Genomic DNA, 16,779 nt, shown 5'->3' with positions numbered 1-16,779 from the left:
GCATGAATTCTGCACGCACGTTTGCACTACAAGCTGCACACAAACACGTGTGCACATCCATGATTTACTCCAAACCTAACTTAACCTTCGGCGCTTTTTAACTTTCAACCCCTTCAGTGGAAACATTGGGAGAAGTTTGCCAATGTGGTATTATAATATTATTTTATGCCACGTTAGACCCCTAATTGAAGATTGTGAATTATTATGTAGTTTTAGTTTGCATTATTCTCCTGAATTAGAAGAAGGTGATAACTATTGCATTTGTTAAACTGATTTGCATTACATTAGACTGCTGATTTATTGTGAATGAATGATATTGTTTCATGATGCATTATACTGCTGAGTTATAAGAAATACTGTTCGCAGAAAGTCATCGCCTTATTTGTCTGATTAGAAGAGAACAGAACATGCTGGAGTTTTCTGCCCCATCTCAGCAGGAGCAGATAAACAGGGAGCCAAGGTTGTAGCTTAGGCGCCGTGTGAGAGAAAGCATGTGAATGTTTAGGCTTTTATGATTAGGTGGGGGCCACTAGAGGCTATAAGAGTTTGAGCAATGCTCCACCATTTTGAGATCTGATGCTGTCTGCGTACGGTGTCCATCTCCCACGCGTGTGATCATTAAAATCATCGTTTGACTCAACCCGGTCGGACCAGTGTTGTTATTGTGGTTTTTCCTCTTGTATCCATCCCCAATATTTGAATCCGTAACACCATCAAACTCGTCGTTGGAGGGGAGAGGGAGGGGAAACAGGAGGACAAAGGATGGCGGGAACAACTGAGCTGTAGTGCTTTTTTTTTTTTTCAACTGTGCAATATTTGCAATATTGTTTTATATTCGACCTTTTTTGTGGGGCAAATAATATTGACACCAGTCATTTTGTGTTTTTCTGAAATTATTCTGTTATTGTGTACGAAATATTAAACAAATTCAGCTATATATGTTGATGCATGCTTTTATTACCAGTCGCATTGATTGCTGTAACGCCCTGCTCTCTGGTCTCCCCAAAAAGAATATATCACCCTTACAACTTTTACAAAACTGCAGCTCGTGTGCTGACGAAGACCAGAGGGTGGGCCCACAGTACACCGGTTTTAGAATCGCTGCATTGGCTCCCCGTGTGTTTCAGGATCGATTTTAAAGTTCTTTTATTGGTTTTTAAATGTCTTAATGGTCTGCTTCTCTCAATGACTATCGCCCTGTAGCCCTCACCTCAGTAGTGATGAAGTGCTTTGAACGCCTGGTCAGAGACTTCATCATTTCTTCACTACCAGACACACTGGACCCACTACAGTTCGCTTACCGTCCAAATCGTTCCACAGACGATGCCATCTCTCATCTCCTCCACACATCACTCACTCACTTGGACACTAGAAGGGGGAATTATGTTAAAATGCTCTTCATAGACTACAGCTCTGCATTTAATACCATAATTCCCTCCACACTCACCACCATCTGGGACTCAGCTCATCTATGTGTCAGTAGATCTCCAACTTCCTAACTGGCAGACCACAGGCAGTAAGGATGGGCGGACATGTCTCAGCCTCCACCACTCTCAGCACTGGAGCCCCCCAGGGGTGTGTTCTGAGCCCCCTGCTGTACTCTCTGTACACATATGACTGTGTGGCCACTACCAGCTCCACCACCATCATCAAGTTTGCTGACGACACCGTCGTGGTGGGCCTGATCTCTGATAACAACGAGACGGCCTACCTGAAGGAGATTAGGAATCTGGAGAACTGGTGCCAGAGGAACAACCTCCTTCTAAACGTCAGTAAGACAAAGGAGCTGATAGTGGACTTCAGCACTAAGCAGGAGAGGAACTACCAGACCCCCGTCATCAACGAGTGCCCAGTGGAGAGAGTGGACAGCTTCAAATACCTCGGAGTTCACATCACGCAGGACCTGTCATGGTCCTGTCACATCAACACCGTGGTGAAAAGGCCCGACAGCGTCTCTACCACCTCAGACGCTTGAGAGACTTCCAACTGCCCTCCAAGGTGCTCAGGAACTTTTACTCGTGCACCATAGAGAGCATCCTGACGGGAAACATCTTAACCTGGTTCGGGAACAGCACCATGCAGGACAGACGAGCTCTACAGAGGGTTGTGCGGTCAGCTGAGCGCACCATCCGCTCCGAGCTCCCTGACCTGCACTCAATCTACAGCAGGCGGTGCTGGACCAAGGCCAGGAAGATCGTGAAGGACCTCAGCCATCCCAACAACAGACTGTTCTCTCTGCTGAGGTCAGGAAAGCGATTCCGCTCCCTGAAGACCAACACAGAGAGACTGAGGAGGAGCTTCTTCCCGCAGGCGATACGGTCTCTCAATCACACCACCACACAGTACTGACCCACACATGTGGTTCTTACACACACACTGGACTTTCTGGACATTGTTTTCACTTCATCACTTAAATCACTTTAAGCATATTTGCACTGCACAAGACATAATGTGGATTGCACAACACTGGTCACTATATTCTTCATTTCCAGTTAATACTTGTACAGCTGCTGTTATTGTGTATATATTTATTTATTTATATTTCTTCATACATTCTTATATAGTTCTATATTGTGTATTTTGTTGTACAGTTATTTTATTTTCAACTTTAATTTATATATTTTATCTTATTCTCCCAGTTAAATTTACCCTTCATTCTAATTTGTGTTGTACAGTTATTTCATTTTTAACCTTAATTTATATCTTATTCCCTCCTAGTTAAATTTACCCTTTTTAATTTTTCATATTTATTTCCTATTTATTTCCTTTTTTTTTTCTTTAGGTCACGAGCAGTTGTCCAAGCATTTCACTGCATATCGTACTGTGTATGACTGTGTGCGTGAAAAATAAAATTTGAATTTGAATTTGATTTGGGCCGTCTTATCTCTCAGATCTGCTTTTACCATATGAACCCTCGCGGACCTTGAGGTCCTCTGGTACTGGCCTTTTGACTGTTCCCAAAGACAGCACACATACTCATGGAGAGGCAGCTTTTCAGTGGTATGGTCCTCGTCTGTGGAACAGCCTGCCGGAGGAGCTCAGGGCCGCAGAGAACGAACATGTTTTTAAGAACAGGCTCAAGACCACCTTTTTAATTTATCTTTCACCTAACGTTTATTTATTTTATGCTTATTTATTCTATCCTGTTATTCTATTTATTAATTTAGGTTTTACCTAATATTTATTGATTTTATTCTTACTCATTTTTTATCTTCTTACTATTTCTATTGTATCCCGTTCTTATTTACTTTATCTTTTTACCCTGTATATATCCTATTGTGACATATCTCCAGTGTTTCTCTGCACCGGGGCTGTGATCGACCGTGGCTGCTGGGGCTCTGGGGGTCCTCTCAGCCTGGCTGTGGGGGGGATATGGGTGCATTCATGATTGTTTATGTTAATGAGAGTGTGGGGGGTTAGTTGGAGGGCGGGGTGGGGTGCTTTTAACCATGTAAAGCACTTTGTGCTACTTTTTTTGTATGAAAAGTGCTTTATAAATAAAGATTGATTGATTGATTAATTTCCCAGCTTTGGTCATTATATACAGTATTTTGGAGACAGAGAGTTACAGACTCTCTCCCAGACCACGGACTCATAATACAAGTCAGAGCTTTATAAAAAAAAAAAAGTTGTGTTTTCTAAATTGGAGTTCAAGTTATTTGTACTTCCAACAGTGTTAACATACTACACAGGTCATGAACAAGATTTCTTTTACATTTTCATTGTAAATGGGCTGAAGCAGTTAATTAAAAGTAGTCTAACATAAATGTAAACGCTGTAATTTGATTATTTTAATAAACCATGAAACTTGGATGGATTCGATGCCGGCGTGACCACAGTGCACACGTCTGCTGTCGCTCACAGTGGTCCAAGGAACCGCTCAGGGAGTTTGTGTGTTCGCTCAGACACCTGAAAAATTAGAGGGAACATTGGGCCTCTGACATTCAATACCCAGTTATTAAAATGTTAAGTGTAAATCATCCGCAGCCCACAATAGCAGCTGAATTTACTACGATTTCAGATCTTTTTACACGTCAATAAGAAACCACCGATGTGTAAAACAGAATGACAACAGAATGACGTAAACCACACTGCTGCAACTGTGCAGCTCTCAGGTTTTATCTATTGTTTCTCTGTGTGGCCAGCAGGGGGAGGTGTTTTTTTTTTTTTTTAATATTAATGAAAACATTTTTCATGAAAGTTGCAAATTTGTTATCTGTTTTTATGACATTTTTCACTGTGGATTACAACAACATCAACATTAGAAAATGAAATACATTTATAGTAGGTGATCATTAATCACTATTATTGGCACTATTAAAGGGCCCCAAAAATCAAACTTTGCTTAGGGCACCACGGAGGGCCAACCCTTTTTACACTTCAACGATTGTACACAAAATACAATCATCCATCCTTCTATCTATTTATTTTTGTCCACTTATATAATTCAGCATCACAGGGAAGCTGGATCCCAGTTGTTTTTCACAGAGGGCCAAGCAGTGGAGGGAGCTGCCGACCTCCCAGCAATACATGTAAAAGCTTTATTTTATGCTGACTCTGGTCATCTTTATCTATCATAAAAATTTGCTTCACGATCTGAAACACGTAAGTGTGGCAAATATGCAAATAGCTAAGAAATCAGGATGGGGTAAATGGTTTCTCACTGCACTTCTGTTAGGCGACTGAATAAAAACACAAAGTCAGCAGTCTGGCTATGAATGTCTTTAATGTTTCCAAGATCAGAATCACATCAGGGTGTACAACCTCACCCCTGGCGCCGTTGCCCACCTCTCAATTTTAAATACACGTAGACATTGAGGGCTACCAGGAGGGGCTATGCGCTTACCTGCTGCTGAGTAATTGCATATGAGAGCATGAGGGTGGGAATGGATGTTTGTATCTGTGTGTGCCTGTTTGTCTGTGTCCATATGTCAGGTCGGGTATCAGACGCCACCTCTCTGGGGACATCTCAGGCCCTCCAAGGTATGGAGGCCTATCTCCCCCCACCACTCCCCCTGCCAGTGGCAGACGCCTTCAGACATCGGTGCATTGGTGGTTCTTTGTGTCTGGGGATGGGCGTCCAGGTACTGCTTGTCGGGGCCTGGAGCCTGGGGCTCGCTCGGGCTCCTTCGGGGGTGGGGTGCCTTTGGCCTCTCAGCCTGGGGCTCGGTCACTCTGGCACAGCTGGCTGCCGGCGGAGCTCACGGGCACGTCACGTTTAAATCATGCTTTTTATCTGTTTTTGTTTTTTAATGTTCTGTAAAGAACTTGGGATCACCTTGTTGTTGAATTGTGCGATATAAATAAACTTGCCTTGCATTTTGGCTGCTACCTCAAAGCACACTGTGCGCTGTCGATCTTACGTGCTGCACAATAATATTCAATATTTAGTATTTACAGTTATATTCACATAGATCATCGCGGTGATGTTGTTTATTATATTGCTCTCTTTTGTTTGCTTGTTTTCTCTTTTTTCTTTCTCAACAGGTGATCCAGGTGATTGATAGATGGATTTTTTGTCTGTTTGTTTTGTTGGCTTGGACAACTTCCTACCAGACCCGTGGAAGTGGAAGCTTCAGTGAAGAAAGATTCCTGCTCCCAGCCGTTCATTGGCTCGGCATTTTAAACCCCTAAAGGGTCACCTGGCCTGTAAATAAACAGGGCCAATAAAAAAAATCACAAGAATAATACAAAACTTTCAGCCAGTTTATCTTAATACATTAACTTATTCTTGTGTACACAGTAATTCATAAATAAATAATGTATATTATCAATAAAGATTGATCTAAACAGTTTAACTGCTATGTGCAGATAAAGGTTGCATAGCTTTAAAACATTTGCTATCCAGCAAATATCAGTCAAACTCAACACAAAAGGAAACACAACAATGGTTCAAATTGTTTGGACCGGTGATCCAAATCAACTGGCGTTGGTCAAACAGATGTGTGGTAGACTTACTTTGAAGGAGCTGCTACCGACAAACCAGCAAATAAACACCAAATATTTCATCTGTGACATTTGTGAGGTTTCCTCAAACACACTCCGTCAGTCTTGTTGCTGTTGAACGACAAACTATTTAAAAATGTCGCGGGTTTACCTGGTCATATTCTCATTCACGGGGCGATCGCCAAAACAAAAGCAAACAATTAACACCACGCCGATGCTGTTCACAGGACAGCAAGAGTAACGATCAGGAGCATCTGGTCTTCGTTATCGTTCCCCTCGTGCGTGTTATTACTGCGATTTCAGCGTTTTCGCTTCACAACTAAAGTGTGCAGTTTACTTTGTGTGCACTCAAACGGAGTCAAGTCAATTAGCGCCACCTGTGGTCAAGTGCCATAGCCTACAGCCAGATGAACTTGTGACACACATCTGAGCCACGTTTGAATTCCTGTTTCATGCACAATACATTTGTAACTTTTAAATTTTTCTGTTTTTGTGTCTTGCAAATAAACCTTTAAACTGATTTGAAATGATGTTATGTATTTATTTTTGGCCCTTATCTACGGTGGCCCTGAGAGGCCAAACGGACTGCAACTTAAGAAAACACCAGCAATTAAAAAAAAAACGCTGCAAAAGCACAAAAAACACAACTGAAATAGGAAAAAAGAAAACGGAAGTGTTTCTGGGGAGACAATAGTAATCAGTAATAAACAGAGCCAGTGTGACTAAGTGGAGCTTGTGAGAGTGAGTGGATTGAAGAAAGTGAGGGACTCAGATGTGTCAGTTGGTTTGTCTTTGTTTGTGAGTGTGGAGGAGAGATTGGGTTGGTTTTAAAGCTAAGTTAAGAATATTCTGAATTTCAATTCAATTTTATTTATATAGCACCAAATCACAACAACAGTCGCCTCAAGGCGCTTTATATTGTACAGTTTAATTTCCAAAACTTGCATATGATCTTCAGTTTGCAGCTGGGCTATCACATAGCAGCTGGAGCAGTCTCACATGGAGGCCAGTCCACTGCTGCCACCTGTGGCCAAGTGCCATAGCCTACTACTAGATGAACTTGTGACACACATCTGCAGTAGAGGCTGAGTGGCTGCTCTCACACCTGGAGCATCCAAATCGACCCACAAACACGTTGAAAGATGCAATGCCATCAATGTGGATTGTCAAGACTGAGAGACCTCTTCCCTCTGACCCCTCCCCAAACCCTCAAACCCTCCTACCCACCTCGACATACAAACTCTGTGTGGCTTCACGTGTTCTGTTGATGTTTACATGATCGAAATAACTTGAACACAAACACAAACAAACAAAGAGGAAGACCGCACCGGAAGGAAACAACTACAAGTCCCAGCATCCTCTGTGTTTAGGGAGCAGCAGTGAAAGTGAAAGTATTGAGCCTCCGTTCAGAGCAGCAGGAGGAGGAAGGTGGAGCTGAGGCAGGTGAGTGTTAACATGAATATGTTTCTTCTTATGACATAAAATAATTCCACGCTGTTCGTGTCTGTGGGTGAAATGTGAGGCCGGTCGGCTCCTCTGAGCGCTGGTTTCCTGTAAGTAGAGAGGAAGTGAGTTTAGCTGAGCCTCCGTTTAGTGTGAGAGAGCAGGAGGAGAGTGAGAGCTGTGCTGAGGCAGGGTGAGTGTTAACACCGCTCTGACATTACTGTGTCTCTGTGGCGGGAACAACAGGCTCCGTCAGTGGAGGCAAAAATAATCAGACTTTGGTTTTTCAAAGGAAACAACTTTATGTCGGAAGTTCCCGCACGCTCATTGGATAACGATGTGTCAATCTCGAGCTATTAGCCAATGAGCGTGCGGATTCACAGAAAGACCCGCCTTTATCACGGGACTTTAAAAACTACAATGGCGACAGAAACTCCGTGAGTGGAGTTCAGGGTGACGTTATGAAACTGTGACGTTTGAGCCACTTCCTGTTCTCAGTCCCAGCGTCCTGATCACCGAGGTTTCTGTTGCTCTGATATCTGATATTGATTATATTGGTAAACAGGCTGTAGCATAAACATCAAACACAGCTGAAGCAGTTTTTGGATGGTTGGCTTCAAATGATCCGTGGGTTTGAAAAGTAAAAACAATTAAAAAAAAGGTGAAGCTGATGCAGGGTGAGTGTTAACACCAGGACTTTAGAGGGAAGAAGAGTCACAGCTCAGCATGTTGTTGACGGGTTGTTGTTCAGTCGGGGGAAGACATCTGAATCATTGCAGGGGGAATGGCTTTCACAACTTTAATGAATTTACTCTGAGTACATGATATGCCATAATTATCTATGAGTTTGTTATATGTTAACACATTTCCGTCATTGTTTAAAAGGTGTAAAACCGTCCAAATGCCATGATCCATCCACTCCTTATAAAAGATGGATTTTCTTTTATCGTATACATCTGTTGTTCCAAATCGAATTTGTATGTGGAGAAAAAATATGCTTGTGTATCATTTTCCAGTACTGGAGAACCTGTTTGTGAAAATTGGATAATTTAATTTGGAAATTTCAAAGTCGCACTTTATAAGAAATTCAATGCCACCCAGCTTCTCCAAAATTACTTTGGGAAAATAAAACCAAATACTGTTTGAATTATTTATGAAAGATTGCAACCATTTGAGTTTGATGGAACCATCATTGCTTCAAAATCAATCGCATTCAAACCTCCTTCTTCAAATGACTTCACTATATCATTCTTCCTAACATAATGTTGCTTGTTTCTCCAAATGTAATTGAAATTAATTTGATTTATATTATTGATTAGACTATTGGAAACATATAAACATTGTGATGGATAAATCAATCCAGAGATACCTTCTGTTTTAGTAAGCAAGACACGTCCAAAGATGGAGAGGTGTCTTTGTAGCCTGTAATCTTTTTGATTTCTGGGTAATTTGCTCAAAATGTAGATTTTCTCTATTATTTGTGTTCTTTGACATTATAATACCCAAATATTTAATGTCAGTTTTAGCAGCTATGTTAAGAGAGCTACTAGGTCACAATCACGAATAGTTAATAATTTGCATTTTCTAATATTCAGGTACAAACCAGAAGCCTTTGAGAAAAGTGAAATTTCATTCATGTTCTATAAAAACTGACGATTCCTCGTCTAACATTAAAGCGTTTAGATGTTCCAAAAGGTAAAGAAGCAGAACTATTGAGTCAGAGTATAATAAAGAAATTAAATCTATGAAGTTTTGTTTACCAAAACCAAAATAGGGTAGAGCTTTTAAAATAAAAGGATGTTCGACCGTATCAAATGCCTTATAAAAGTCTAAAAAAAGAATCACACCATCATCTTCAATTAAGTGATTAGAATCCAGTAGATCTACAACCAATCTAATATTATTGGTCGTAGATTATCGATTAGTCTTTTATCTTTACCAGGTTTGGGAATAAGGGAGATAAGACCCTGTTTCATTGTCGTTGCTAACATTTCATTACTAATGATTTCAGTAATAGTTTTGAAGAAAAATTCTTTTATTTCTTTCCAGAAGAATTTATAAAAGATTGCAGTCAAGCTGTCATGACCAGGAGCTTTGATTGATTGATTGATTGATTGATTGATTGATTGATTGATTGTACTGTATTCATCCCGAGGGAACTTGGGTTAAGGCTGCCAGCCGTGCCAGTGCCGTCTTACCCATCCGACCCTACATACAGTGGGGCAAAAAAGTATTTAGTCAGCCACCGATTGTGCAATTTCCCCCACCTAAAATGATGACAGAGGTCAGTAATTTGCACCAGAGGTACACTTCAACTGTGAGAGACAGAATGTGAAAGAAAAATCCATGAATCCACATGGTAGGATTTGTAAAGAATTTATTCGTAAATCAGGGTGGAAAATAAGTATTTGGTCAATAACAAAAATACAACTCAATACTTTGTAACATAACCTTTGTTGTCAATAACAGAGGTCAAACGTTTACTATAGGTCTTTACCAGGTTTGCACACACAGTAGCTGGTATTTTGGCCCATTCCTCCATGCAGATCTTCTCGAGAGCAGTGATGTTTTGGGGCTGTCGCCGAGCAACACGGACTTTCAACTCCCGCCACAGATTTTCTATGGGGTTGAGGTCTGGAGACTGGCTAGGCCACTCCAGGACTTTCAAATGCTTCTTACGGAGCCACTCCTTTGTTGCCCGGGCGGTGTGTTTTGGATCATTGTCATGTTGGAAGACCCAGCCTCGTTTCATCTTCAAAGTTCTCACTGATGGAAGGAGGTTTTGGCTCAAAATCTCACGATACATGGCCCCATTCATTCTGTCCTTAACACGGATCAGTCGTCCTGTCCCCTTGGCAGAAAAACAGCCCCATAGCATGATGTTTCCACCCCCATGCTTCACAGTAGGTATGGTGTTCTTGGGATGCAACTCAGTATTCTTCTTCCTCCAAACACGACGAGTTGAGTTTATACCAAAAAGTTCTACTTTGGTTTCATCTGACCACATGACATTCTCCCAATCCTCTGCTGTATCATCCATGTGCTCTCTGGCAAACTTCAGACGGGCCTGGACATGCACTGGCTTCAGCAGCGGAACACGTCTGGCACTGCGGGATTTGATTCCCTGCCGTTGTAGTGTGTTACTGATGGTGATCTTTGTTACTTTGGTCCCAGCTCTCTGCAGGTCATTCACCAGGTCCCCCCGTGTGGTTCTGGGATCTTTGCTCACCGTTCTCATGATCATTTTGACCCCACGGGATGAGATCTTGCGTGGAGCCCCAGATCGAGGGAGATTATCAGTGGTCTTGTATGTCTTCCATTTTCTGATGATTGCTCCCACAGTTGATTTTTTCACACCAAGCTGCTTGCCTATTGTAGATTCACTCTTCCCAGTCTGGTGCAGGTCTACAATACTTTTCCTGGTGTCCTTCGAAAGCTCTTTGGTCTTGGCCATGGCGGAGTTTGGAGTCTGACTGTTTGAGGCTGTGGACAGGTGTCTTTTATACAGATGATGAGTTCAAACAGGTGCCATTCATACAGGTAACGAGTGGGGGACAGAAAAGCTTCTTACAGAAGACGTTACAGGTCTGTGAGAGCCAGAGATTTTCCATGTTTGAGGTGACCAAATACTTATTTTCCACCCTAATTTACGAATAAATTCTTTACAAATCCTACCATGTGAATTCATGGATTTTTTTTTTCACATTCTGTCTCTCACAGTTGAAGTGTACCTCTGGTGCAAATTACTGACCTCTGTCATCATTTTAAGTGGGGGAACTTGCACAATCGGTGGCTGACTAAATACTTTTTTGCCCCACTGTACATTACACAAACATCACATGGGGAAGACAGGTCAGAGGGGTATAACATGGAAAAGCCCAACATGAGGAAAGATAAGGAGAAAAAAATAACTCCCCCCAGACTGAGCTCCAACAGGGAGATCAGTTTGAGAACAGAAAAAAAAACACCTCTGCACATAGCACATGAATGTCCAGAGTTCAGCTGGGACAGTGTCCTTCGCCCTGCCAGGCTAAGTAAACAGTCTTCCAGCCAACCCAGGTGGCCTTGCATAGAATGGGAAGAACAGTCTCAACACAGTCGTTATCAGGGTGTTGTTGTTCAGCTCCAGCCTTGAGACCGCAGCTGGCGCCGAAGGGGTCTCCGCATGAAGTGATGGTGGTTTTTACTGTAGTGCGAACAACTCATGTGAATTTCAAAGCTGTTCTAACAGCTTTGTCATTTTCAGTTTGTTTAAGGCTTGATCTCAGTCATCCAGTGATATATCAGAATCACAATTTTCTCTGAATACAGAATCGATTTTTGGAGTATAAGGTTCAATCTGATCACAAAAACTTAATGAATCAGTAATTAAATATTTTGAGGAGAATAAATTTGAGTAAAATTTATGTTTTTCTTCCGCTACAGTCTTATGATTTGTGCATTCCTTCCCATTTATGATTAATGTATTAATAGATTTCTTTTCTTGCCTCCGTTTCTCCAAATTGTAGAAATATGAAGCACTTTTTCAGCTTCTTCTATCCATTTTGCACGAGCTCTAATGTAAGCTCCATGAGCCTTTTTCTTGTATAGATCATCTAATTGAGTAAAGACAACAGGGATTTCTTATCAGCCTCTGACATAAAATGTCTATTACAATAGTTATTTATATCGTAAAGTAATTTACTTTCAAATTCCTTCTGTTGTCTACTTTTCATTTTACTAAACGTAATTGAAAATTCTCTAACTTTAAATGAAAAAATTCCCATCTATGTATGTAATTGCCAATTGTTACGTTGTTGTAAATGTTATGGAGGAGCTCTTTAACTATCTTAACATACCCGTCATCAATTAATAGATCTGCATTTAATTTCCAGTAATCTTTTTTAACCTGCGTTTTATTTTCAGGGTTAAGTTTAAAAGTAATAATACTGTGATCTGTCAACGGGGCTGCTGAGATGGAAACATGTGAAACATCTATATAGTAAAGTCGACCCAACCACAGTATGGAATACCAGGAGTGCCATAATGAATTAATTAAATGCACCATTAAATAATAAATTAAATGTGACAATAATAAATTTGAAATAATTAATTAAAATGGGAAATAAATAATTAAATAAATATTTTTTGACACATTTAAATAATTATTTAATGGTGTATTTAATTAATTCATTTTGGCACAGTTGACTCCTTCAGGTCTCACCATATATTTATTTTATCTGTCAACCTCACCCATCAAACCCAGGGGGCGGGGTTAATGCTGATCGAGTCAGAACCATTGCTTTGGCCTGGTGGCCATTGTTTTTAGAAGGCGTTACTGCACACCAACAACTGCCATGTGGAAACTAACAGAACTGAACTTTGAAAAACTCTGTTTGTGTCTCACCAAATACCGTTTTAATGTTTTTTAGCCGAGAATGTAGCGGTTTAATCTTCAGATGTCTGGTCGGTTTGTCAAGATACAGCTTCTTTGCAAAAGTGCTTCGATGATTTTGGAGATGTCTGCCCAGCCCAGTCTCACGGCAAAGCGTGGGACAGACCCGCTCGCCTCGCAAGCAATCGAGCTGCTATTACCACCGACAAAGCGCAGGCCGGTACACAGCTGTAATAACCCCCGCTGCACACTGACTTCATTTACAGAGGTTATATTTATCGTGTTTTTATTTCCTGATGTTCGTATGTGTCATACGTGTTCCAGTCGCCAATTCTGAATTATAACTAACATTAAAAACATGTTTAAGGAGGAGAGAGAGCAAAAAGATTCGATTAACATCTGATGTTTGGGTTTTTGTTCAATAATCAGCGTGACCTGATAAACACATAAAAGAAATAACGTTGGTGTTTCCGTCATGTAGTAACTGTTAGGTTTAACTGTACAAAGGTGGTTCGACACTATGAAACACACACAGACTTCATGATGTTCGCCTCATTTTTTTATTGTGAATATTAATCATGAGGGTAAACGGCCCTGTACACCACGGAGCGAGGTCAGCATGTCCACCATATCTTCAGCTCTCTGAGTTAACCCATCAAACTAATCTAACGCTCATCTACGAATAATTCACGGCTCATATCAATATTATTTTACAGAAAATCATCCTTATTACTGCCAACTATTCCAGATACCATCAAATGTTAAAGGAAAATATGAGGATGAGTGTCTGTGAGCTGAGAAGGACGTGAAGCGAGCAGTTTATCCCAGAGCTGAAGCTACTCTGTGTGCAGAGATGAGCTCAGATTCCTGCTGTGATTGATCAACAGTCACAGAAATGTAGACTTGTAGTTATTACTGCAGTATGGTCACAGCAGATACTGATAAACATGTATTATGAGGATGGATGATCAAGTTTCTCACTCTCTCCTTTAAATCTCAGTTTTTTCTTCTTCACAGTTTATCTGTTAATTTATTAATGAATAACACTGAAAGAGTTTCTGTTATATTTCCCCTTGAACATCAGCTTATTAGGGCGGCATTAGGAAATAGCCCCCCTCCAAAGAATGAATAAATGAATGATGATAATAATAAAATGATTCAAAAGCAGAGCTCAGAGTGGTAGAATGGTCAAACATGGATCCACGGGTGGTTCAACTGCATTTGGTGACGTGACCAAAGCAAATCTTTCAAATAATCCCACCATCAACGGGATGTTGTCTCCTTTACTACGGTTACTTTACTTGGTCACCGTGTGAATTTCTTTGAAATGAACCAAATTCTTTTATTTGTTGGTTGTTGCATATTTAACCTCTACAGTCAGGAAAGGAGGAGATGAGGCCTCAACAATGTTGGGTTGTAGCTGTGGTTCAGCTTAGAGTGAGTGTCCATGGAATAAATGTAAGTCAGTGAACTGGAAACATGACTGTGTTCAAACTTTGTTTCCTTTTTATAATGAGTCTAATCAAAGGTGGACAGAAGTATCTCCACTGTGACTTTTCTGTGTCACCATCAGAGCTTCTGCACAGTGTTTCTGGGGCAGATGACATTGCAGCATTATGGAGACATTATGGAGACAAAAAGAAAAGCGTCTGGACTTCTTTAAGTTAAACTTAAAGAAGTCCAGACGCTTTTCTTGGACTGTTGGTTTCAGTGTTGAGTCTCATTCACACACTCCCTCAGACTCTTCACACACACTGATTTGCTGACATAAACACACTCCTGTGTGCTTTCTTGGCTTCACACACACACTGAGGACCATCTACAGACTGTGAGCTCCGTCTTCTTTGTCTTTGGAGCCGAACTCTGACAAAGTTAGGAACAAAACTTTCTCCAGCGTGTGAACTTTCCTCCTAGACTCAGTCTGAGCAGTCAGACCACATATTTCTAAAGCAGCACATGAAGGTGTGGCTCACACACACACAGGTGAAGGAAACAGCTGCAGTATTAAAAACTGCTTCACTGTCTACAAATATATGAACTGAATGTTTCTTTCAGGCTGTAAAAACCTTGTTTATCCTCCATTACAGTCCTGCATTCAGAGCATTACTTCTGTTATATTAGTACATGTATTTTATTCTGATGAACACATGAAACTCTGAGCTGGATTGAATCCATTGAATCAGAGTCCAGGACTCAGACTAAACACACTGAATGTGTCCTGAGCTCGGCCGCTGTTCCACAGTAACTGCTGTCAGAGTCACTGTTACTGAGTTAGCTTAGCTAGCAGAGCAGCTAGCAGTTAGAGTATGAACTCTGTAAGCAGTCAGCTCGGTCCTGGACATGGTTACTGACATAAAGCTGCTCTCTGCAGCCATGTTTGACCTGCTGCTTTGTAGGACTACAGTAATGGAGGATTTGGAGGCTGAACTGGGCTCTGTGACACTTTTTGTAGTGAACTGATGAAAGCTGCGTCTCAGATGGATGTTAGTCCAACACATCAGACACGACCTCTGCAGCTCTCAGTTGATGTGCACATGAATGATTTGTGTTTCCTCTGCAGGTGAAGGTAGAAAGTGTGTGTGAGCTGATGTGAATTGAGCAGCATGGATCAGTGTGAGGACAGAGAGGAGGGAGTCCCTCCCTCTAAAAGCACTCTGTGTGGGGAACATGAGAGCCAGACCAAAGCTCAGAGGTGAGATGACCATCTCTAACTGTCCATGACTCTTCTCCATGTCACAGCTCAGCACTCACATCACTGCTCCATATTCACAGGAACCAGCCTGGACCTCCACCCAGCTCTGTGTCCTGTGAAAGTAACTCAGTCAAAGATGTCATTAAGAGATTTGAGCAAAGACAGTCAGCTGAGAAAAGGTAAGCTAACACCAATAATATCAGCTGATATGTGATGAGAATTTTACTGAAGATTTATAACTTTTTCAGGATCCATCAGAGACTCAAACCTGGACCTCGACCCAGCTCTGTGTCCTTACAGAGTGACCGGTCCAATCATCGAGACATTGATTTTAAATCCCAGCCTGTGTCCGCTGCAGAGAGGTGAGCTGTTAGCAACAAGAACTCTCTGATTTAAATGATTTTGATGTTTCCTGGTTTCTAAAATGCATCTCTGTAGGAGAGCAGTGTCTCCAAGGACACACAGGCTCAGCTGTAACTGTCAGTTTATCTGGTTTAAGACACATTTGGACTCAATTGGCTGTTTTTAACTATGTATTTTAATCAGAGGTGTAAATCTAGACCTCACACATCTGGATCCTAAACTATGATAGAAACAGCTGCTAGCAGTGGGTAGTTTGACTTTGATACGCTGCTCTACAAAGCAAACAAAGGTTTGTGCAGCTCCTCTTCAGAAAAGTGTTCAGAGAGCAGCTGCTGTATTAGACAAAGGCTCGTCGTGTGAGCCCAGATGTGTGTAACAGCTGGATGAAGGAGAACCATCACAGTCACGTCTCCATCCCGCCTTTATTAATGAACTTCCTGTTGCTTGCAGATGACAGGAACACAAAGTGTTTGTGCCACGTGATGCTGCAGGATTTGTTAACGTGTCCATGATGGTAACATCTCCTCGTCTAACTGCAAACACATGAGCGCTCCTAACGGCAGCTATCACAGCCACACAGGCAGACTGTGTCTCACTGTTGCATTCAGGGACATTTGTTTTCCTGTAAAAAGCTGAACTCTAATCTAAGAGGACTGTTACTGACAGGAAACAGCTGCATTATCTGCAGTCTGTGTGATCACAGCTGCTTCAATCACTTCATCAGAGAATTGATCATTGAATAAAACATGTTTGTGTCTGCAGAGGTCAGAGGTCACAGTCTGCAGGATCCAGCTGTCCATCTGTGAGGAGTGACTGGTCCAAAGTTTACCCTCCACACTTCAGTGCTGAACCTGAACCAACGAGGTCAGAGAACTGTGATGACTCCTTTACATGTTTGTGTTTTCCTGGATAAATATGACCAAAGATTCATTAAAAAGATAAAAATATTAGACTTTGTCCT

The 16,779-nt window shown here is 41.4% G+C and overlaps 2 protein-coding genes across 2 annotated transcripts in view; both read left to right on the top strand.

Annotated features, from left to right (window-relative positions):
- Positions 1 to 16,779, top strand: part of LOC309700493 (uncharacterized protein) — a 2,098,293-nt gene that overhangs the window by 1,271,208 nt on the left and 810,306 nt on the right. The window lies entirely within an intron of this gene.
- LOC309700537 (protein NLRC3-like) overlaps positions 8,047 to 16,779 on the top strand; it is a 113,762-nt gene continuing 105,029 nt past the window's right edge. The window contains exons 1-5 of the mRNA XM_082524130.1: positions 8,047 to 8,066; positions 15,324 to 15,455; positions 15,536 to 15,634; positions 15,704 to 15,817; positions 16,581 to 16,682. Coding sequence (XP_082380256.1) covers positions 15,367 to 15,455; positions 15,536 to 15,634; positions 15,704 to 15,817; positions 16,581 to 16,682 — 404 coding nt within the window. The 5' untranslated portion in view covers positions 8,047 to 8,066; positions 15,324 to 15,366. The remainder of the gene's footprint in view (positions 8,067 to 15,323; positions 15,456 to 15,535; positions 15,635 to 15,703; positions 15,818 to 16,580; positions 16,683 to 16,779) is intronic.

The sequence above is a fragment of the Aulonocara stuartgranti genome, assembly GCF_965226115.1.
Source record: "Aulonocara stuartgranti genome assembly, chromosome: 3".
Lineage (NCBI taxonomy): Eukaryota > Metazoa > Chordata > Actinopteri > Cichliformes > Cichlidae > Aulonocara > Aulonocara stuartgranti.
Note: the sequence above shows the minus strand (reverse complement) of the source record. Positions and strands in the feature narration are given on the sequence as shown.